Here is a 24,025-nt window from a genome sequence, read left to right on the forward strand (position 1 = left end):
ATCCATTTCCATGAGAGAGAATGTGAAACAGCACACAAACAGAGCGTCTCAACTATGGACAATTTATTCAACATCAACTTTCATCAACATCCCAATCTCACATTGAATGAACATCTGCACTAACAAACAAACAAACAAACAAACAAACATGTAGACGGCCTGAAAACGGAACAGCCAAAACATTAGTGTATTTCCTTGAGCCGCACTGCTGTTCTCCTTTCACACAAAGACAGATCAGTTGTCCTCCAAGAATAAGAAATTCCAATTCACTCTTAAAAATAAAGGTTTCAAGCGCTTCTTGGCTTGGATGCTCCAATTTTAGGAAAAACTGCAGAAAATGTAGCCATAGCAGTGATTCCCAAACTGCTCCCCAGGAACCCCCAGGCAATTTTTGTGTATTCCTAAGGTTGGAGCCAAAAATCTGGACATTCCTAAGGTACCAGAGACTGGTTTGAGAACTCCAGGTATTCGCCCTCCAGGTATCACCAGACCGGCCACAATTTGGCTCCATCCCTACAAGTTGAGTTGTTTTGCCATAACCCTTTGGATGGAGCAAGAATGTAGAATATGTGGCGCCCCCTAAAGACTGATTTCAGAACTCATCCTTTGGGCACATTGGTTGAAGCAAACAACTGGATGGGCTTGGGTTCTCTGAGGACCCTCCACCACAATGTTTGCTATGGCAGTGGTCCTCAAACTGGTCTCCAGATACCCTCAGGCACTCCACAATTTTGCTCTATGCGTCTTGGGGGGGGGGGGGGGGGGGTCTACGAGGCCCAGTTTGAGAATTCCTGCTTTGAAAAACCTTGTCTTAAACCAGTCCTTGGCGACTCTCAGACGGTCCACAAGGTTTGGAGCAGCCTGGAGCAGTGTGTCCACTCCCAAGAAGCCTTCAGTACCTTTGTTTTTAAGAGCGTACTACACGAAAGGCAACACTTTCAAGGCCTTCGTCTGAGGTAGAACGTAGCGTACAAAAATACTTAAGAGTTTTCTTGCGTTCTTTTGAATATTAACGACATGAGAACCACGAAAATCTAAAAGAATGTATTAGTGAAGTATATTCTGAAGGAGAGAGTAGAAAAGTGTGTGTTATTATATGTCTATACACAGTGTACAACATGGTAGCACCTGACATGAAGGACGGGCTCGACGCATACAAACTCTCACAGACACTGTGCTTCATTACCAGTCTAGTCTTGTGGCTCCATTATGTAAACATTCTCGACTTTGACTTTGACCGAGGCGTACCCAGACAAAACCCGCTCAACTGCTGCTTCATTACCAGTCTAGCTACGTCTCTACATTGCGTAAACAGTTGCCCCCTTCTCTTCGCCGGAATCACACGCGCACACGCTCACACTTACAGAACAGGCCATTATGTAAGGCTACTTGATGCTCATGTCAATGAGACATCAGTAGTTCATAGCACAACAATTACCAGATGAATACTTCCACTGTTATTACTGACAAGCACACCAACTTCCAACAGGACTGACTCATGTAAACCTGCTTTCCACCACAAGGGGGAGCCGCACAAACAGAAATCAGCACCTGTGGTAGATGGTAGAACTGGTCATCATTCCAAAACAAGCAAAGCCTTGTTGAACCAACGTGCCAACTTTGAACTGTACCTGGTTGGAGCAAAAAACCTAGAGCACCTGGGACCATCTGGTGGTCTCTGAGGACCGGTTTGGAAAGATTCCTTAGGTTCTTTAGCGCACTGCTTCTCAAACCAGTCTTGATGGTCTCCCAGACCAGTCCAATAGGTGGCACAATTGGCCATCATTGGCATGCACCAACTGCGACCCTCAACATTCGATAAACCAACGTGCCAACTTTAACTTTACCTGCCCACTCATTCATTCATTTACTTTGGAGCAGTGGTTCTCAAGCTTCTCCTCATGGACCCCCCAGAGGCTCCTTGACTTTATTCAAGCCCAAAAGTCAGGGCAAAAGTCTGGAGAGTCTGAAGGTGCCGGAGGACCACTGCTTTAAAGGAACCAGTCACTGAAAGGTTCCTTATGGCAAATTCTAGCAAACCAGTCCTTAGGTTCTCCACAATTCAACCAAGATCAAAATCTGGACCACCCTAAGATCCCTGAGGACTGGTTTAAGTAACAGGTTCTTTAGGACAATGTTGCTCAAACCAGTCCACAGCGACCCCAACCCCCCCCCCCCCCCCACCAATTTTGCTCTATCACTATATTTGGAGGCCACTGAGGACTGGCTTGAGAGCCCCTGCTTTAAAAGCCTTTGACTGAAAGCAAATTTAATCATCTAAAGACATTCAGAGAGGTTCGGTGTGAAGCAGTTCATTGCAGAGAAATTGTCTCCGATGTCTTCAGAACCAGGAGTCACGAGGAGTCACAAGGAGTCATATTTTCGAACCGAAGCCACTGGTGAACCTACTCTTTTTGTATGAAATATTATTGATGGTAAAATTCAGCTAACACCGAAACCTTCACGAAACTACAGGTAGCGCATCCGTAACCACTTCGTGTAACAACGTTGTGAGGTAGCTTTAAGAGGCATTAAACTCTGGCTTTAAGACATCTGGTTCCATTCACCACCACTGTAAACGAGGTCTCTACAATGACCCATTTCACATCATGCTGCTAGGAATGCCTTTGTTTACATTATGCAAAAGAATCGGAAAAAAAAACTCGGTGGAATTCCCCGTTGTGACGAGTAGCAATACTGGTAAGTTGTGAACTTGGTGCTTTGTGGTCTTCATCCCTCCCTTTAAGACCAAACAAAGTCCGGATGTAAACAAGTGTCCGTTCTAGAGAAGTCCAGTCTCTGGGAGAAGGCAGAAATGGTGACACACGCACAAACGAACAAACGCACACACTCCGTCTTTATCCATCCGGCTGCAAAGGACGTGAACCTGTCCGGCGACCCAATCCGTTTTTCGAGGACTAAGGACAAAGTCCTGATTGGTCCAAATAAGGCCGGGTGTGGGCTCTGATTGGCGAACCCAGACTTCTGTGGTAAAACTCCAACCTGCTCCTAATTGGTCTGTAGTGAGAAAGGAACACATTCTGATTGGTCGGTTTAGTGAAGCAACGCCTCCGTGGTCCGCTCACAGGAGGATCTGGGCGACGTAGGGCGAGTGCGTGCTGGCGACCGCCGCCAGTAACGGAAGATCACTGGACTCGATCCTACAACACACAACATACAGAGAGAGAGAGAGAGAGAGAGAGCGTAAGAGAGCGAGAGCGAGAGAGAGTGTGGTGATATTATACACAGTGAAATATCATGAATAATTAAGTGAGCTCTCACAACCCGGGTAGCCATTTGCTCGGTTCATAATGTAAAGCTAAGAAACCGTGGCTGTGCTGATATTAGTGGAGTTTTTAAAAACATCTCAGTGTCACCGCAGGCCTGCCATCAGTCCACCAACCACAAATATCCGTCCTGCGAGCACCGATGAAGGACTAGAGAATGACCAACATAAGCTGTGTAGCACAGATGAGCTTCTGTCTCTGTAGTGGATACAGGGTTTAAAAACTCCAGCAGCACTGCTGCCAACACACCACCGCTGCAGAAATACTACCTGCTCTGTGGTGGCCCTGTGGACCCTGACCCTTGTAGAACAGGTGGACAAAGGAGGCGAAAAGTATGCAGGTAACGCTAAAACGGACTGAGTGTAGAAACAAGGAGGTGGTGTTAAAAAGACAGACAGACAGTGTGTTTAGGAGTGAGCGGCAATGTGTGTACGTGTCGTACCCCAGTGCTAGTCCCAGTTCTTTCACATGGACTCTCCTCTGTCCCCTCAGATACTCTGCCAAAGAACAGCTCTTAAAATATATCTCCTGCAACCGATCCTCCAAATGCATCACACACTGCAAGGCAAACACACACACACACACACACCCATCATTAAGAAAGATGTGTTTTAAAGCAATAGTACATCAACCACAAATATAGTCAACCAGGCAAAACGTGATTGGTGCATCAAGGTTGCTTGTTTAGTGTGGCAGTGGAGTTAGAAGGCTAGGTCAAAGGCTGTACAGTAGGCCTCAGCAAATCCACTGGCATTTAAGAACACCACACCGTCCCGCAAAAAAACACCACCTGAACAAGTCAATATGGTCAATTACCTAGACCCCGCCCTCCATAGGTCAATCTATATGTACATACATTAGCTGATTATGCTGTATATCTAAATGGCTTATTGTGAACACCATGACAAATTGGTACTAAAGCAAAGTGTGGTGTATGTGGAGTACTGTGTATCCATGCTGACTTCTATATTTGGCAGCGCCTAGCATGAGGTACCTTTTGGATTCTAGCTTTTACAAACTAGCTAAGGGTACAGTGAAGCACTTGTGGAAGTCGCTCTGGATAAAAGCGTATTGGTTAACGGTGTCTCAACGTGTCTGATTCTGTGTCAGCCTGCAGTGCATGGCCCAAAATGCTAATTTCCCCATGTGTATTTAAGAGTGGTACAGGTTGGGGGCGCTGAGGATGCTCGCTGATTGGCGAGGTCAAGCCAATTGTAAGCTGCAAGTTAAGCGACGTGGGGTTAGACTGAAAGACCAGGATGAAGGGATTGGAATGAACCAGTCTACTAAATGTAGCCTGTAAACATTTCGCATGGACATAAGTATTCAGACCCTTTGCTATGACACATGAAATTTAGCTCTGGGGCCTCCCAGTCCATTTACCACAGATGGACAGGTGTTCTCCATAATTCTTGAACGGAAAACCCTTCCTACGGCTGGCCGGCCCACCAAGAGAAGGGCCTTGGTAAGAGCGGTGACCAAGAAACCCAATGGTCACTCTGACTAAGCTCCAAAGATCCTCAGTGCAGATGGGAGAAGCTTCCAGACGGTCAACAGTCACAGCTGAAGATCTGGGCTTTACGGCAAAGTGGCCAGACAGACGCCTCTCCTCAGTAAAAGACACGTGAAAGCTCCTAAAAGACTCTCAGACTGTGGGAAAACTGATTTTATGGTCGGATGAAACCTAAACTGAACCTCAGACTCGGTCGAAGGTTCACCTTCCGACAAGACCATGACCCTAAGCACACAGCCAAGGCAACAAAGGAGTGGCTTAGGGACGATTCTGTGAATGTCCTTGAGTGGCCCAGCCAGAGCCCTGACTGACCCAATTGAGCATCTCTGGAAAAGGCTGTCCATCCACCCTGACAGGTGAAGGCTGTAACTGCTGACAAGGTGCTTCAACTAAGTACTGAGTAAAGCGTCTGAATACTTTTGTCAAAGCAAATTTTGTATTGTTTATTATTTTTACTAAATTCTAAAATGCAGGTTTTTGTTTTAAATGCTTTAAGTGTGTGTGTGTGTGTGTGTGTGCGTGCAAGAAAGAAACGCACAAAGTCTGCGGCGATATTGAGCGTGTGCAGCTGCAGCACAGACGTGAGGAGCGTGTGTATGAGGTTGGAAACCATCACGTCTCTTCCTAGCCGGCCCGGCTCACACACACGCCGCTGGCTGGTGGCCACTTGAACACACAGCCGGTCTGTGTCCGCCACGATACACACTGCCTCTGCAACAGGCTCGTCCAGCGCTGGGTGCTGCAAAAAACACACACACACACACACACACACACACACACACACACACAAATAACCATCATTAAGAGCAATGAGACAACTAGCCTTTGTAAGTAGTAGCCACTAACAGTACAGTGGGTCACAGTTTCCGTCGTGTGTGCTTCGGGTCCTGCACTGTGTTCCCTTTCTAGCAACTGCCTAACAAACCTCAGAGCAGATGCAGAACTAAAGCTGCAGCAGCTCCTGACTGGCCTATAAAAATGAACCATTATACAATAGCAATGCTACAGTTTCAGCACCCCTGGTCAAGATTTCTGTTACTGTGAAAAGCATTTGTGTAGCAGCTGAAGAGTGTTTCAGTCCTCCAGTCCTCCTGTTTCAGTCAGACGCCCTCTTTTCATCCTCAGCCTTTTAACTGATGGTGTGATGTTTGCTCCCAGAGTTTGTCTGTATTTCATTGAATCTATTCTTCCCTTAACAAGTGAAAATGTTTTCCCTGTGCTGCTGTCTGCATCACGAGCCCAAAGCATGACTGATCAGGCTTCTGCGCCAGACGGCGCCCAGACGTCACACAGACGGCGCCCAGACGTCACCAGCCAAATGCTAGCATAAGAAAGCGTCTCCTGACTAAAAATGAAGGAAATGCCTCAAAACTTAATGCCCCAAAAAGTAAAAAAAGTAAAAAGACACATTAGCCCCGCTAAACTCAAGCCTTAGACAGAAGACGTTAAAGCAGAGGTGTTATGTTGGTGGGATGAGTGGAGAGGGTTAACCCTAGATCTTATGGAGTAGGGCAGGAGTGACCCTGTGCCTGAGCACAACCCTGTGCCCTAACCCACCTGCTTAGATCGTCCAGAGCTGGAAAGGGCAGTGTTCACGCCTACTCTAGCAAACTGCACTGAAGGATCAATCGCACCAGGGTTCTTTTTTAAATGAACCAAAGCGAACAATTATAAATGTTAAATAAAGAAAGAAAGAAAGAAATGATCACTCACAAGCACGGTGTGTTCCAGGTCAGCCATGAGGCACTGTTTAAGCCTCTGGTCAGAGCTGATGCCGTGCAGAGCGAAGTCAGGCATGTACTGCGGACAGTAACCTCCCAGCAGGGAGCGGCCGAAATGGTTCACGCTGGGTCGGCTTTCCGTCTGACAGCTACACAAGGACACAGACACACAGGCACAAATCTCACAAAGTGTCATATAAGTGCATGCATGACAGCTCTACCACACCAGCTAACAGATGCCTGTGCCGGCCAACATTGCTTAAGGGGACAGAGCACCATGTACACACGGCCAACTGTGCTCTCCCGGACTTACCTTGGAAGTGGAAGCTCATACTCCCGCGCCTCCGTGGCTGTGTACGGCTGCCTAGGTGACGGCTCCTCCTCGTCACTGTCGCCCAAAGAACTGTCCGAGCTCTCGTTTCTCCGCATGTCCGTCAAGCGCCTGTGAGGCAACTTTCTGTGCAGGCCCCGCCCACATCGGCGCTCATCGCGCTCCGACTCTCTAGGACTGCCGATGGTAAACTGAACCCGCTGCACCGGAGGGCTCTGACTGGCCAAAATGTGCTCCAACCCCACACCCGCGGGGTCATTAGTGTCCCCAAACGATTCCTGCCCATGCTCCGCACACGCTAGCCTCTCGCTGGTCATTTCAGAGAAGGGGGCGGGGCCAGCGGAGTCCGATTCGGGGGCTTTTTCGCTGGTCCTTTCTGAAACTGGAGCGTCGGAGTTAGCTCTTAGTGTTTTATCATTGGTCCTTTCAGTGCTGATGGTGGGCTTTGCAGCCTCTGACTCAGGGCTAAGCGGTATCTCATTGGTCCTTTCAGAGGAGGGGGAGGAGTTAGCCGGGTGTTGAGCCGGGCAGGGATTGGCAGGACTGTCCGTGTGTCCCGGAGGCTGTGCACTCTCCTGCAGGTCGGAGCAGCGAATGAAGTAGGACAGGACGTACAGGACGCGCTGCACCAGCTCTCTCCTTCGGCCCACGACCACCGTCCGACACACTCGAACGGGGGAACCCAGCGCCCCGTACAGATCACCTACACGGCAAAGAACACAGCAAAACACTGAATTAGCGCATAGCTGGGTCCATAGCTCATACTCCCATGCCCGAGCATGTGCCTGAGGCACCCCTAATTAGGGCTTGATTATATAAAGTGCATGCAAACGTCAACTGCTGTGGTCGATTTGGCCATTCAGTGGTCAGGGTGCAGCAGTACAGCGGTCATTCAGCGGCGTCTCTTCTGCACCATGCTGTATGTATGTGTATGTGTGTGTGTGTACCTAGCTGAGCCCACAGTGGGTTGTATGGGTGAGACTTGGCCAGCAGGTCCACAGTGTGGGAGGCATGTTTCTGGCAGACGGGTTTGATTGGCAGGTGGTTGCTAGGCATCACAGTGGGAACCCAGGCCAAGTGGTACATGAGGACCGCAGAAAGCAGCGCAGAGAGGAACCTGGCGAATAAAACAAGGTGGAAACTCATGAGTTTGGGTGTCAACACTAACTGCCCAAACAGTGTCCAGTCAGGAGCAGATACGTGGTCAGAAACTGTCCGGTTATGAATAGACAGATGACGGCCAGATGGACTACAGCCTCCAACCAGCAAGGAGAAGCTACTAGGTACTACTACTACTAGGTGAAGTAAGCACTCACTGGTTCTTGGCACCGTGCTCCATGAGCGTGCTCATCTCCTTCAGGAAGCGCTGACACAGCTGGTTTCGCTCAGCACTCTGGGACACCATGGTCAGCCAGACTGGCTCGGTAATCCGCGGGGCCATGTATAGATTCCATACGGTCATCCTAGACAAGCGTAAACGAATACGGACTCAAATAAAGAGACTCAAAACAGGCTCCAAACACGTACTTAACACACACAAACACCCTCACCTGAACTCTCCCAGTGCTTCCATGACCCGACACAGATACACCTGCACTCGCTGACTTGCCTCTGCTACTCTCCTGCACACAATCATGGCCTGGAAAACACACGAACACAGCCTCACACAGCTGAAAGCCCTGCGTCATGTGTATTACCCAACTTTCCCCCCCCCCAGCTGAGTCATTTCCAGGTCCCACCCCCTACATATCACATGGTACTACCGGTGCTGGGAGGGTTAAGGCTAGCACATGCTTCCTTCGAGTCACATGAATGAGTAACAGCTGATGTACGCGATATTGACAAAAGTATTGGGACACTTGTTCATCGTTTGTCCCAAATTAAGGGTATTCAGAGCACCATCGTTCCGGATGGGTCGAGATAATCTCTCCGCCGAATAGTCTCTCGTCGAGTCTAACTGGTGGATTTGTGTGAAACTGACCAATGGACAGTCAGAAACTCGGCTTCTGCCTCTCGCTGTCTATTCACTATTATATTTATACATCCCGCTGCTTTTGTGAACCCGTTTCATGCACCAAAACAATTCGTCCCCATGAGTAAAGGGATGCTTTCACAGGAAATCTGAAGAATTTCTTAAATCTGGCTTCAACTGCCCTTTGGGATCGGACCACCCCTGAGGCATGCTGCTTTAGACTGGAGTTTTGTGTTTGGTGGGCTTGGTCTGCCGCAATCGAAGTGGGAAGGGTGGTCATCCTTTAAAGAATAGAGAAAGAATGTCTATAATAATAATAAATATATTTAATATGCTGTACTGTCATTTTCCAATGAAAATATTCCAAAATATTTTCCAAAACTTCATAGACAGTCATATCGCCCACCTCAACATTTCCCTCATTCAGACAGATACACAGATCCTAAGGGAACACAAAAGACCTCAGTGTCCCACAGCAAGCGCAGGCTGCAAAGTCAACAATTTGGCCTTCTCTGACCTCAGCGAAGGCCAGGCCGAGCTGGCGCGCTCACCCTCTCGATGGCGGTCTTGAGCTTGTTCATGTGAGACTCGAACAGAGGGAAGTGGGAGAAGAAGAACTCCTGGAAGCTGTGGCTCTCCTCCTCTTTCTCAGGCAGGCTGATGATGATGCTGACGGCGATCTTCTTCCTCCGCGCCATCGCCGGGTTCGAGCTGCAGCTTTCGTCAGACAGGCTGAACATCTCCTCTGTGCTCCTGCCAACCCCCCAAAACACACACACATGCACCACATGAGAACAGTGGTCTGCACGCCAATGCCGGAGGAGGCGTGTGCTAGTCTTAATGTGCCCTCCTAATGTTTGGGGCATTGCTAGTGATGGGGGCGGGGGGAGGGGATTGTCTGCAGGTTATTTCCATTGTCTGCAAACACACACTCACCAGCGAGGAAAGGGGCCATGCTGTAGGCTAGTTGCTTGGCTACGAAGCCACCGCCGTTGGTAGCTGCTGGCGCAGCCGCTGCTAGAGGAGGAGCCAGGCGAGGGCATGGGCGTGGCCAGCAAACTGCTCAGCGACGCTATGAAGTAGAAAGTCAAAACTGACAGCTCAGCGAAACAAGCAGCCACCAACGGTACATCATTTTATGCAGATTAGGCTAACTACGTGCATGTGCGTACCTGAGCGGGCGATGCCACTGTCCCCGTCCTCGCTATGCCCTCTGCCTGGCATGTCCACAGGATTACTGTGAGCTAGAGAAAGAGATACTAATGGAACAAGCTCTCAGAGACCACACACGAAACACACGTCCATGCAAGTGCTGTCAATCACTGCTGTTCAATCAGGTGGTGTGGAGCATGTTCCTTAAAAAAAAAACCATGCTGGTTCATTCTTACACTCATACACACTTCTACACACACACACAGGCACATAGGTTCACTATTTGGATGCTTTTAGTGTCAGAAAGAGAGAAACACAGGCCTCTTTTTTTCCACCGCTGGGCCGAGCGGCTCTGAGCACAGAGGGATGACCGCTCCTGTGGCTTTTTCAGTGAATCAGCTAGATTTAGCCTTGCAGTTGTGGTGCGAGACTACAGAACCAAACTGCTGTACACCTCCTGGGCCCTTAGTAGCCATTTGGCCCTGCTGTGGAAGAGAAGCGATAGAAACAGACTCTAGCAGGGAGGTTTAGTAGGTGAGTCTGGGTCCTGTAAGGCAAAGAACAACCGTTACTGTTAGTGTAGCATCAACTCAAGCGAGTGTGTGTGCGTGTCAGTGTCTGCTGCGTGCTGGGAGCTTCACGCGGTCGCTCACACTGCATCTGCACGGGACACACCTGCGAAGAAAGACGCACTCCGAGCGAGGAACTGAGGGGCGGGGTCTAGGGGGTAACCCAGGGCAACAGTGGCGCTAGACAAACTCCAAAATCCTATAAGGGGGACACCGTTACAGTCAAGCGTACATTACGAACCGTAGCACTTTCCCTTCACTGGCTTGTCCTGATCCCACAGTGCATCCTGGTGCCATCCCCTCCCCAGGTAAATGGAGCACAGCCTAGTTGGCTGTCCACGGCTACTACAGGGGTCATCATGGGCACTTACGCCTTCCCATTTTTTCCCAACAATGAGAACCATCTGCTCAGTTAACCATCTCAAACGTGCATTCGTATGACGTCCAAATGTTTGTGGACGACACTTCTAATGAATGCATTTAGCTACTGCTGACACAGATGGGCAAATGCACACACATCCAGCTTGTAGAGAAGTACTGTCAATAGAATAGGACTCTCTGGAGCAGATCAACATTATGAAGCTATTGGCACCAGGCTGCCTAATGCCAGGTAAGTGCTACAGGGGTGCATTGAGCTGTGGAGCAGTGGATGAACTGTGTTCTCTGGAATGATGGATAGTGCTCCATCCAATACTTTCGGGATGAGTCAGGGGATGAGAAATATCTAAGTGTGTGCGTATGTAAGCATCTTACCAATGCTACTGGTGTGACTTGGGCACGTCTGGCTAATTGACTCAAAACTGTCCTGCAGGCTAAAACACACAAACAGAGAAGAGAGAGAGAGAAAAAGAGGGCGTGTTAAGCTCTGTAATAGGGAGAATGGCCGCTAGTCTACTAAGAGCCCATCAGAGAGACTTACGTGTTGGTGCTGCCAGTGTTGCTACTGCCATATCGCGTGGAGAAAACTTTACTGACCATCAGCTGAGGGGGAGATCTGCCCAAAACACAAACCCAAAGTTCACGATTTTAATGACACACTGTAGTACAAGCCTTCATCAGCCCACCCCTGAGAGAACACGGCCCACTGTGGCCAACTCTCTCGGACTCCATCAACCTCAACCCAACCACCCAAGAGACTGGCATGGGGGCTCCGAGGGGAGCAGCCCAATGAACTAGGGCACTGCCGCTATGAAGCCGTGAATTGCAGGTTCGAATGCTTGCCATCAGCAGCTGGAGCCAGAGAGAGCACAATGGGGCATGTTCTCATTTGCACTTGCACCCACTTACCGGATATGATGGATCTTCAGCGTGGAACCCTTGTAGCTCATGGCGACGGAGCCAAACATCATCTCTCCGAGCATGTTCACGTCTGAAGCCGGTCTTGTGTACTGCACACACAAACACACGATTACTCTTCCTCTCAACCCGTAAGACTCTGCGCTCTGCGTATTGCTGCTTGTCTATGTGGGTTATGAACCTGCCTGGTACGTAGGAGGGCACTCTGGCTTCGGGCTGGCTTTGCTGCTGATCTGGCACGCACCGCTTCGGGCAGGTGGAACTTTCGGCTCCTCTGCATTCTGCAGGGTGAAACAGCCAGTCAGCTCAGTAGCACTAGCAACCATACATGCATATACAATGACAGCCTCTGCACTACATCATCATCATCAGTCAAACATGCTGATGTTCTCACTACAGCTGATGTTTCCACTGCTTTGCCATCAGCAGTCAAGAGAGTCTGAGAGAGCGCAATTGACCATTCAGCGCAGACGTCTGCTGGCTGGTGTGAAGGAGCTGGGGCCCCCGGCGCTTTTCCTCCGGAGCGTATCGGCTGTCTGGCAATGCTACATCGGCGGCAGTTCGAAAAGAGGCGGTGGCTGGCTTGGCCAGGATTTGTGTCGGAAGCATTGCTAGTGCTAGGGGGAGTTACGTACGGATGGGTTAGCTGGTTAACTGACAGACATGTGAATTGTGTCCCATCAGTGGCTGTTTTGGTGGCACGGGGAGGACCAAACGACAAAAACAATCAGGCTTTGCATGAAGAAAAGCTGCAGGCTTGCAGATAAAAAGGGAATCGGACTAATCTGCATTAGGAGAGATTAACATCTTCAGCACCTGGTAAAGCATTCTAAAGCCTTTGCAGTTGGGCAACAAGCAGAAGTGCCTTAGCACGTAGCAAAAAAGTGGCTTAGCATTTGAGCAATTAAGATAACAGCTCTGCAAGGCACAACAAGATAGCAATGTAGCACACACACACACACACACTCTCGCGCACTCTCTCTCACTCTCTCTTGCCAAAGCCTAAGAACTAAGAACAAGAACAAACAGACCCTCATGTGACCATCACAACAACTGCCCATGAACCACTTTCTGTTCTGACCCACAGAGTCCACAGTGAGATGTTCAGTAGCGCCTGTAAACGGACCCTTTTAAAGGGTCGAAAAGAAAAGCATGATTTACAAAGATAACCGACAGATAGAGCAATGAGACCATCCAGCTGACGTATACGTGTCACAGCTGTCGGTTATGTTGACACCCCGAAATACTACAGGGAAAGATCGGGGGTTACACACCAGGCTCAGCCCATTTCACCTTCACCCCCCTATTCTAATCGGCCACTACGTTGCAACCCATTCGCCGGGGTAGTCAGCATGGTCATGGTCCATTGTCTCCACCGAATACCTACACCCAGCCCATCCCCTTTATTCACACACTAACCACCCACTGCGTCGCAAGCTCGTCACAGGGACAAGGGTCCCACAGCGACCCACCTACTTTGGGCAATTCTGTCAGGAAGGCACAGAGCCTCTGGGTTTAGCGCTGGCTTGTCTTGAGAGGCAAAAGCACAGACATCAGATAGAGCCAGCAAAAGTGCTGCATGAGGAAGGCAAACCTAGGGAAATGAGCGGGTGCTAGGCTAAAAGCTAACCCGGCTACAGCCTCCACGGTTAGCTAACCGCACAGCCCGGCGAGAGGAGAACACCACGGCCCGGTAAGACCGTGCTAAAAACTTAGCTACGCTACGCGGTTCCTGACAAAGACGTCAAAGTGTCGTCAACCAGCCAATCAGAGCGGAGCTCACCATTCCCCACCCCCCAACTCCGGCCAAAATCAAATTACTGTTGAAGTAAAACCTTCGACAAAGACCGAAGCAGAAAACATCAGAAATCAAAAGGCAACTGGACACATTTTTGCATGCACACACACACACACACACACACACACACACACACACACGAGTGCAAAACTCTTTGACCCGGTTATCGGATCAGTCACACCTGTCATGAGATGCAAGCAAGTGGGATTACAGAACATGTGACTCCTCCTGAAACAGCACGCGCGAACACACACACACACACACACACACACACACACACACACAGAGTAAAGTTACCTACCGGTTCAGAGGGGTCCAGCTTCCGTATTGCTTTAGAGTCAAAGAGAACCTGCCGACCCCTTCTTTCACAATCCTGATACACGATCAATCGGATCTGAGCTAGATCAAACTCAGCAGAAGCCCAACTGAGTGCGCGAGAGTGAGAGAGAGAGCGAGAGTGAGAGAGAGAGAGAGAGAGAGAGAGAGAGAGAGAGAGAGGGAGGTTTTAGTACAGTGCAACATCAAACAGTGCATGCAATCAATTGACATTCAAGTAAATACAATTTATAAACACACACACACACACACACACACACACACACACACACTAACGCATTCTCAACGCTCGCTCTCGCTCTCCCGCTCACACCCAGTACCTGCTCTCCATCCTACCCGGTCATCAAAAGCCCATTTTGTGATTTCAGCCTCGTCCGCACACATGTACACACACGCCCAGACGCCCGAACAAACCGGCCGAGCGGCCGAGGCACTCAGGGCTGCCGAAAAGAGGCTGGACAGAGGCTGAGAGGACCGCTCCCTCTTTCCCCTCATGTTTGTATTAAATAATGCTGCATCAGCAGCAGAAAACTCTCTGTCTCGCTCTCTCGCGCGCTCTCTCTCGCTCTCTCTCTCTCTCTCTCTCCCTCCTTCTGCCAGCCGAAGTCCCGTGCTAAGAGATACGCAAACACTCGCGCACACAATCCTCCTTTGAGGGGCGTCCCATACGAGGAGAAGGGGGAGGCATGAATAGTAAATACATTTTTGTATGCATTTTATGTAATAGAAATGAATATATTAATATTGATTTGATAAATCATTTTTAATAAATTGTGCTCCAGGCCTCCGACAAACGCATCTGACAAGATCCAGGAGCGTGACGGTTCGTTAAATTCTACATTTTAATGGGATTTGATTCGGTGGAGACCAGATTTGCTGGCATCTGATACAGCTGAAATGAACAGGACCTGAAAAAATGCCTCCTGTTAATATCTTGCTTTAAATGATGCTCAGAGCTTAGAGGCTAACGTTAGCATTCGTGTGTGTCTCGCATGCTAACGTTAGCCGCAAAGTAACGCTGCCTTCCATTCACCTCGGAAGCTGGGCTGGACATCACTCAACTGGTCTGACAAACCTTTACCAGTGTGAACTGGCGAATCTGCCTCAGGTTAGCACTGTTAGCATTGTCCCAGGTTAGCACTGTTAGTGATACCAAATAAACAAACACTCGGGCTAGTGAGTCAGCCCCAAACAAACACTCGGGCTAGTGAGTCAGCCCCAAACAAACACTCGGGCTAGTGTGTTGGACCCAAACAAACACTTGTGCTAGAGTGTTGGACCCAAACAAACACTCGGGCTAGTGAGTCAGCCCCAAACAAACACTCGGGCTAGTGTGTTGGACCCAAACAAACACTCGGGCTAGTGAGTCAGCCCCAAACAAACACTCGGGCTAGTGAGTCAGCCCCAAACAAACACTCGGGCTAGTGTGTTGGACCCAAACAAACACTTGTGCTAGTGTGTTGGACCCAAACAAACACTTGTGCTAGTGAGTCAGCCCCAAACAAACACTCGGGCTAGTGTGTTGGACCCAAACAAACACTTGTGCTAGTGTGTTGGACCCAAACAAACACTCGGGCTAGTGAGTCAGCCCCAAACAAACACTCGGGCTAGTGTGTTGGACCCAAACAAACACTTGTGCTAGTGTGTTGGACCCAAACAAACACTCGGGCTAGTGTGTTGGACCCAAACAAACACTCGGGCTAGTGAGTCAGCCCCAAACAAACACTCTGGCTAGTGAGTCAGCCCCAAACAAACACTCGGGCTAGTGAGTTAACCCCTAATAAACACTGCAGCTAATGTTTTAGCCCCAGACAAACACTCTGGCTAGTGTGTTGGACCCAAACAAACCCTCTGGCTAGTGTGTTGGACCCAAACAAACCCTCTGGCTAGTGTGTTGGACCCAAACAAACACTTGGGCTAGTGTTTTGGACCCAAACAAACCCTCTGGCTAGCGTGTTGGACCCAAACAAACCCTCTGGCTAGTGTGTTGGACCCAAACAAACACTCGGGCTAGTGAGTTAACCCCTAATAAACACTGTAGCTAATGTTTTAGCCCCAAACAAACACTCGGGCTAGTGTTTTGGACCCAAACAAACCCTCTGGCTAGTGTGTTGGACCCAAACAAACACTTGGGCTAGTGTGTTAGACCCAAACAAACACTCTGGCTAGTGTTTTGGACCCAAACAAACACTCGGGCTAGTGTGTTAGACCCAAACAAACCCTCTGGCTAGTGTGTTGGACCCAAACAAACACTCGGGCTAGTGAGTCAGCCCCAAACAAACCCTCTGGCTAGTGTGTTGGACCCAAACAAACACTCGGGCTAGTGAGTTAACCCCTAATAAACACTGCAGCTAATGTTTTAGCCCCAGACAAACACTCTGGCTAGTGTGTTGGACCCAAACAAACCCTCTGGCTAGTGTGTTGGACCCAAACAAACCCTCTGGCTAGTGTGTTGGACCCAAACAAACACTTGGGCTAGTGTTTTGGACCCAAACAAACCCTCTGGCTAGCGTGTTGGACCCAAACAAACCCTCTGGCTAGTGTGTTGGACCCAAACAAACACTCGGGCTAGTGAGTTAACCCCTAATAAACACTGTAGCTAATGTTTTAGCCCCAAACAAACACTCGGGCTAGTGTTTTGGACCCAAACAAACCCTCTGGCTAGTGTGTTGGACCCAAACAAACACTTGGGCTAGTGTGTTAGACCCAAACAAACACTCTGGCTAGTGTTTTGGACCCAAACAAACACTCGGGCTAGTGTGTTAGACCCAAACAAACCCTCTGGCTAGTGTGTTGGACCCAAACAAACACTCGGGCTAGTGAGTCAGCCCCAAACAAACCCTCTGGCTAGTGTGTTGGACCCAAACAAACACTCGGGCTAGTGAGTTAACCCCTAATAAACACTGCAGCTAATGTTTTAGCCCCAGACAAACACTCTGGCTAGTGTGTTGGACCCAAACAAACCCTCTGGCTAGTGTGTTGGACCCAAACAAACCCTCTGGCTAGTGTGTTGGACCCAAACAAACACTTGGGCTAGTGTTTTGGACCCAAACAAACCCTCTGGCTAGTGTTTTGGACCCAAACAAACCCTCTGGCTAGTGTTTTGGACCCAAACAAACACTCTGGCTAGTGTGTTAGACCCAAACAAACCCTCTGGCTAGTGTGTTGGACCCAAACAAACACTCGGGCTAGTGAGTCAGCCCCAAACAAACCCTCTGGCTAGTGTGTTGGACCCAAACAAACACTCGGGCTAGTGAGTTAACCCCTAATAAACACTGCAGCTAATGTTTTAGCCCCAGACAAACACTCTGGCTAGTGTGTTGGACCCAAACAAACCCTCTGGCTAGTGTGTTGGACCCAAACAAACCCTCTGGCTAGTGTGTTGGACCCAAACAAACACTTGGGCTAGTGTTTTGGACCCAAACAAACCCTCTGGCTAGCGTGTTGGACCCAAACAAACCCTCTGGCTAGTGTGTTGGACCCAAACAAACACTTGGGCTAGTGTTTTGGACCCAAACAAACCCTCTGGCTAGCGTGTTGGACCCAAACAAACCCTCTGGCTAGTGTTTTGGACCCAAACAAACCCTCTGGCTAGTGTGTTGGACCCAAACAAACACTTGGGCTAGTGTGTTAGACCCAAACAAACACTCTGGCTAGTGTTTTGGACCCAAACAAACACTCGGGCTAGTGTGTTGGACCCAAACAAACACTCGGGCTAGTGAGTCAGCCCCAAACAAACCCTCTGGCTAGTGTGTTGGACCCAAACAAACACTCGGGCTAGTGAGTTAACCCCTAATAAACACTGCAGCTAATGTTTTAGCCCCAGACAAACACTCGGGCTAGTGTGTTGGACCCAAACAAACCCTCTGGCTAGTGTTTTGGACCCAAACAAACCCTCTGGCTAGTGTGTTGGACCCAAACAAACACTTGGGCTAGTGTGTTAGACCCAAACAAACACTCTGGCTAGTGTTTTGGACCCAAACAAACACTCGGGCTAGTGTGTTGGACCCAAACAAACACTCGGGCTAGTGAGTCAGCCCCAAACAAACCCTCTGGCTAGTGTGTTGGACCCAAACAAACACTCGGGCTAGTGAGTCAGCCCCAAACAAACCCTCTGGCTAGTGTTTTGGACCCAAACAAACCCTCTGGCTAGTGTGTTGGACCCAAACAAACACTTGGGCTAGTGTGTTAGACCCAAACAAACCCTCTGGCTAGTGTGTTGGACCCAAACAAACACTCGGGCTAGTGAGTCAGCCCCAAACAAACCCTCTGGCTAGTGTTTTGGACCCAAACAAACCCTCTGGCTAGTGTGTTGGACCCAAACAAACACTTGGGCTAGTGTGTTAGACCCAAACAAACACTCTGGCTAGTGTGTTGGACCCAAACAAACCCTCTGGCTAGTGTGTTGGACCCAAACAAACACTTGGGCTAGTGTGTTAGACCCAAACAAACACTCGGGCTAGTGTGTTGGACCCAAACAAACCCTCTGGCTAGTGTTTTGGACCCAAACAAACCCTCTGGCTAGTGTGTTGGACCCAAACAAACACTCGGGCTAGTGTGTTGGACCCAAACAAACCCTCTGGCTAGTGTGTTGGACCCAAACAAACACTCGGGCTAGTGTGTTGGACCCAAACAAACACTCGGGCTAGTGTGTTGGACCCAAACAAACACTCGGGCTAGTGTGTTGGACCCAAACAAACACTCGGGCTAGTGTGTTGGACCCAAACAAACACTCGGGCTAGTGTGTTGGACCCAGACAAACACTCGGGCTAGTGTTTTGGACCCAAACAAACCCTCTGGCTAGTGAGTTGGACCCAAACAAACACTCAGCCTAATGCGATAGCCCCAAACAAACACTCATACACTGTGTGAGTGTGTATGCATTTGGACGCGTGTAAAAATACACAAGTGTGTGGCCTTAAGTTTAACCAACTCTATGGAAACGCGTCTGTGTGTGTGTGTGTGTGTGTAAACCGAGGCTGCGTTTCTTTCTAGCCCAGCTGCAGAACAATGCCCAAACATTCATTCCTACACACACACACAGCTCACAAGCTCTCTTTATACTCACACACACTATGCGTGTGTGTGCGTGTGTGTGTTTGAGCAACACTTGCTTGGGCTGGTACTGCCACCACACACACACATACACACACTACACAGCTAGCAAGAAATCAATGTAAAGTATTTCATTAAGATGGGAAGGAACAAAAAAGATGTGCGCGCACACACACACACACACACACACACACACCCCTCTTAAGACACTTTCTCTAAAGCAACAAAAAGACACTGATGAAAGTGGGTTTGTCACACATCCTCTTCTGGCGCTGGACTGACTCTGTAGGTCACATGATCAGCTGTGTGTCATATGACCCCAGTGGTCAGTAAACACACTCATGGTCCTGAGTGAATCACAAAGCAGCATGAAATCCTGCCCATACGTTTGAATGGAAAGCAGGGGGGGGGTCATACAGAGGGATCTGAGGGACGTGCCTGGTGGACCATCCTCAACTGTCCGGCCTTGTGAAATTCCTCACTCGGGTCTCCTCCTCCTCCTCCTCCGACGACGACTGTGGCTCTTCATTTGAGACTACAAGCTGGGAGGCTGGGAGGCGAGTGGTGCAGGACACGGCCATGCTGGAGTGGGCTGCTGATTAGTGATGGCTGCTTCCTAATCTTCATTCCAGCAGCGCCCCTGCATTAGATACCCTCCATCCCTCATTACACCCGATGCCCTAGAAGATCCACCTCTGGCTCCATAAAGAAGTAGAACCAGGTCCTGAGGTCAGGTTGCATTTCTTAGTGTTGCTACCGTGGTGACCACCGTCCCTGTCCAACATCGCTACCGTGGCGTTAGCACTGCTGCTGTTCACTGTACACAAGCAGTGCTGGGACACCCCTTCTAATGATGCATTCAGCTACTTCAGTTTGCACCCACTGCTGACACAGATGTGCAAATGCACACACACACACACACACAGCTTGTCTAGCTGGAGCAGATAAGCATGAACCTCTAATCCCAGGTGTGGGCTAGAGGGGTATAAAGCCCCCCAGCAGTATTGTGTTCTCTGGAATGATGGATGGTGGAGCTCACTTCAAGGGTGATTTTCCAACGTCCTGAACATCCTCGCTAACGCTTTTGTAGCTGAATGCAATCAAATCTGAAGAGCAATGCTCCAAAATCTAGTAGGAACCCTTGTTCCCTCAACTGTAGAGACACTTGCTCCAAGAAAAGCTGCATAAACTCTTTCTAATAACCTTGATTTAAGAAGGAACCCATAAATGAGTACGTGTCCCAATACTTTTGTCCACAAAGTAAATTACAAATGTAGTAGAACTACTGTTTTCCAGGTGACCCAAGGTGTGAACGTGAGTAAACGGTCTGATCCAAAGTCACAAATCACAACATCTCAAACCTTCACGCACCGGTGTATGGACTCAAACACACACACACACACACACACACACACACACACACACACACACACACACACACTCTCACTCTCTCTCTCTCTCTCTCTCTCTCTCTCTCAGAGTACCTGTCGTGCAGACGTGACTGCATACTGAGGAGCCACGCCGAGCTGGACTTCCTTTGACTCTTGATCTTCATCTTTAAACCCGGACGAATCGACAACACGTCGACACGCAGACCACCTAGCCACCTCACCGTGAGACTTAAGACCTCACTCGCCTCAAGTTTCACTACAAGTGAGTGAGAGCGAGAGACTGAGAGGTACACCCATGCCAGTGTGCGCACACACACACACACACACACAGGCATGGGGGGGTGTTTTCAGATAGCATGTGAGGAGTTTGACTTTCTTATCTCTCTGATGATAGACTGGACACAACTCAAACATCACATGACCGTCTCTCTCTCTCTCGCTCTCATGCACTCACACTCAGCATGTGATCCAACAGTCATATGACATTCTCTGCAGCCAAAAGTTGCACACCTCAGCACAAACACACACACACACACACAGAACGTTTATGATGTGTGTGAGCCGACTGCAAGCGTAACTAATCATTTATGAAAGGTCCAGCAGCTCCAACGTTGCTGCAGAAAAGAGGGAACTGACGTCTGGATCCGATGTGACTGTAAGGCATGAGATCTGGGTCATGCGTCTCGCGTCAAGGTATATTTCTAATTTAGGATTGGTGTGTGTGTGTGTGTGTGTGTGTGTGTGAGAGAGTGTGTGTGAAAGAGAGAAAGAGAGAGAGGTCAGTGGGGAAGGGGGGGGGGGGTCAGCTGATTTAGAGCATTTGAGTAGCCAGTGTTTCGACAGGAGTGTAAGGAAAAAAACTTATAGTGTGTGTTTGCATGTGTGTGTGTGTGTGTGTGTGTGTATAGCACCCTATTCACTATCCCCTATATATAGGGGCTATTTTTATACATGGATTTTTCTTCTAAATACAGTCTAGGGATGCACCGATCTGATATCAGGATCAGGTATCGGCCCCGATATTAACAAAAATAGCTGGACTGGGTATCGGATAATTAGGCCGATCCATTAGTTTGGTGGTGTGAGACTATAAATAAATGACAAATGGCAATTTAGTACATTTATCTCTGTGTGTTAATTTATTATACTATATAAAGTAATGTTGAAGTCAATCCTGATGCCTTAAGTCTCGCACACATGGTGAGGTATACGGTTTACTAATTCAGCAATGGTATCGGATCTGTATCGGGTATCGACCGATATGCAAAGTTTATGTATCGGTATCGGAACTGAAAAGGCCGGATCGGTGCATCCCTAATACAGTCCCACCGCTTCTCAATGAGGCTGGATCCACTGACTGTGCTGCCGTGAGATCATCTGACAACTCTTTCAATCCTTAACCCACTCCATCACGTGATGAGTGGTGCAGCATCATGCACAGTCATGATGGCCTGTCAAGTGATGTCAAGCGATCCATCCGCATTTTTACGGGTGGATTATCGGGCTATTTTAAGCATGCAGTGTCCTCGCGGCTCCACCAACGCAACAGAACCGTATACAGTGGAACATGGAAACCACAAAATATCAATATGCATTTGAGCTGCTTTTCCTTCACACTTGTGTCCATTTTTTGCAGTGTTTTTCTGCCGGCGCACCTGTGAACCAGGCGGGGCAACCCTTGCAGGAACTGCACAACGTTGCATAACTCGAGAAATATTGGTGTAAAATCCAGTAATGAGAAAAATAAATATGTAATAAATATGTAATACCGCCTCAGTCCACATGCTCCTTTCAGTCTTTTAGTGACGGTTCGGTATCTCTCAGCTTGTCCAGAAATGCATGTGTAAAGCATGTCCTTGGCGAATTACACTTACGACTCCTTGTTTTTTTCCCCATTCTAAATCTGGCCCTACAGAAGCAATATTTTACTTTATTTGATAATAATTTATTGGATAAAGTAACAAATTATATTTTTTGACTTTATTATTATTAGGTAGTTATTATATGTGTAACTACTTTACTTTATTATATATGTAACGGAGCCAAAAGCGCATAGATTGAACCAAGCTAGCAGCTAACTGATTTATAAAATTCATATAATTATTACTGGAATATTTTATTCATATCTCCTGCACGTCATCAGAGAACTCACTCCTGATAGGTCAGTGTGTCACATGGGGAAGCGGGCGGCTCTGACCGGGTTTAGTTGCACCTATGAAGGGGGCGTGGCCGTTCGGACGACAGCGCAGTGACGTGTGACCGCCCTCGTGGGCCCTTAAAAACAATAGACGCACGCCGTGGCGTTGAGTGACAGATGACGTCACGCGCTGGTCAGAGAGGCGTGCGTGAAGCTGCACGCGCAGACAGTTTCAAGAAACCTGATCTAAGAGAGAGACGCACACACACACACAGAGACACGGACGTGTTGGTATTCCTATCTTTTAGGGTCTCTGCACGTGCGTAGACTGTGTTCTGAGCAGACACCTGTCCTAAACTTAACCCCAAACTAAAAAGGACAGTTCTGTCTTTAGATAAGCCGCCTTTCCTATTTGGAAAAATAACTGCCCCCTCCCAAAAAAAGACTCGGGTCCCCACACCGTCGTGCGTTTTCCCCATCAGTTTGGGGGCTACGTGCGTAAACAGCGTCTTCCTCCGCAACACAGAGATGCCCATGCCGAGTAAACTAGTCCCTTCCGCGTGCAAACACGCACAGTAAACGTGCAGCGAAGAACAAGCAGACATGATCGCTGCTAGCGCTGGAAAAACACTACCGTGCCCACCGTGCACGAGCTAACGGAACAATACTCCCTCCCTCGCTTACCACTGCTCCGCCACTCTCGCGCAGTCTCTCGCGCCCCCGGTGGTGGTCGCTTTCTTGCTGAAGAGTTTCTGGAGGAGGGTCGGGGCCATGCTGCTGCTGCTGCTGCTGCTGCTGCTGCTGCTACTGCTGCTGCAGCGCCAGTTCCCGGCTCTCGCGCTCACACAGACACGCCGGTAGCCCGACTAGCCAGGCTCCTCCATGCCGGCTCGGTCGCGCGCACGCCTACCAGTCACGCGCCAGGTGGCACTCACGTAAAGAGCGTGTGGCACAGCCTCACCGTGCAAGCAGCCTTGTTTCGCTCCCCACCCGTATTCAGGCCAAGCCCCGCCCCGCCTCCTACACTGCCATTGGCTACTAGTGCTCAGCCTGGAGGCGGTGCTTGCCGGAAAACGGGTGGGAAATGCAACGGCGAACACAGAGGCCGCTTCATTCATTTCAGTCAGAGGACTCAGTGTTATTTATTCAGAAAGATGCGGAGAGATTTCTCTCCTAAACAACATAAGGAGCTTTAATAATATAATACTTCATATTAAACAATAATATTCATCATAATAAATGTGGTATATGCAAAGATTTGGACACCTTACTGAGTACATGAGGTGTGCCTATGGTCATTATCCTGCTGTAGAGGCCCTGTCCAGCTTCAGCCTCTTAACAGGTGGTTTGACTTGCAGGTATCATGTGGAACCCACTTATCTGTCCATTCATGCAATACTGCCAATGCTACCTTCAGCAATGTAGCAGCAGCTCCACAGCTGGCCAGTAAAATGTAGTTGCAATCAA

The 24,025-nt window shown here is 49.0% G+C and overlaps 1 protein-coding gene and 1 long non-coding RNA gene across 3 annotated transcripts; one reads left to right on the forward strand and one right to left on the reverse strand.

Annotated features, from left to right (window-relative positions):
- Positions 1 to 41: 41 nt before the first annotated feature.
- fnip2 (folliculin interacting protein 2) lies at positions 42 to 23,509 on the reverse strand. Of its 2 annotated transcripts, none has more exons than XM_072670312.1 (17): positions 23,243 to 23,509; positions 13,941 to 14,064; positions 12,027 to 12,122; positions 11,833 to 11,933; positions 11,465 to 11,539; positions 11,299 to 11,357; positions 9,997 to 10,068; positions 9,761 to 9,896; positions 9,376 to 9,577; positions 8,403 to 8,491; positions 8,169 to 8,315; positions 7,800 to 7,969; positions 6,835 to 7,555; positions 6,514 to 6,670; positions 5,339 to 5,539; positions 3,730 to 3,845; positions 42 to 3,161 (listed from the first exon to the last, which is right to left on the reverse strand). In XM_072670312.1, the coding sequence occupies exons 1-17, from the start codon at positions 23,329 to 23,331 to the stop codon at positions 3,083 to 3,085; spliced, it is 2,634 nt and encodes an 877-aa protein (XP_072526413.1). In that variant the 5' UTR covers positions 23,332 to 23,509; the 3' UTR covers positions 42 to 3,082. The 2 variants fall into 2 exon arrangements, with proteins under 2 accessions (XP_072526413.1, XP_072526415.1); XM_072670314.1 differs by lacking the exon at positions 23,243 to 23,509 and adding an exon at positions 14,296 to 14,519.
- LOC140546906 (uncharacterized) lies at positions 20,789 to 22,187 on the forward strand. The gene is made up of 2 exons (XR_011978372.1): positions 20,789 to 21,114; positions 22,058 to 22,187. It is a non-coding gene; the product is annotated as an uncharacterized lncRNA (long non-coding RNA).
- Positions 23,510 to 24,025: the final 516 nt, after the last annotated feature.

Source organism: Salminus brasiliensis, chromosome 24 (assembly GCF_030463535.1).
Source record: "Salminus brasiliensis chromosome 24, fSalBra1.hap2, whole genome shotgun sequence".
In the NCBI taxonomy this organism is placed as follows: domain Eukaryota; kingdom Metazoa; phylum Chordata; class Actinopteri; order Characiformes; family Bryconidae; genus Salminus; species Salminus brasiliensis.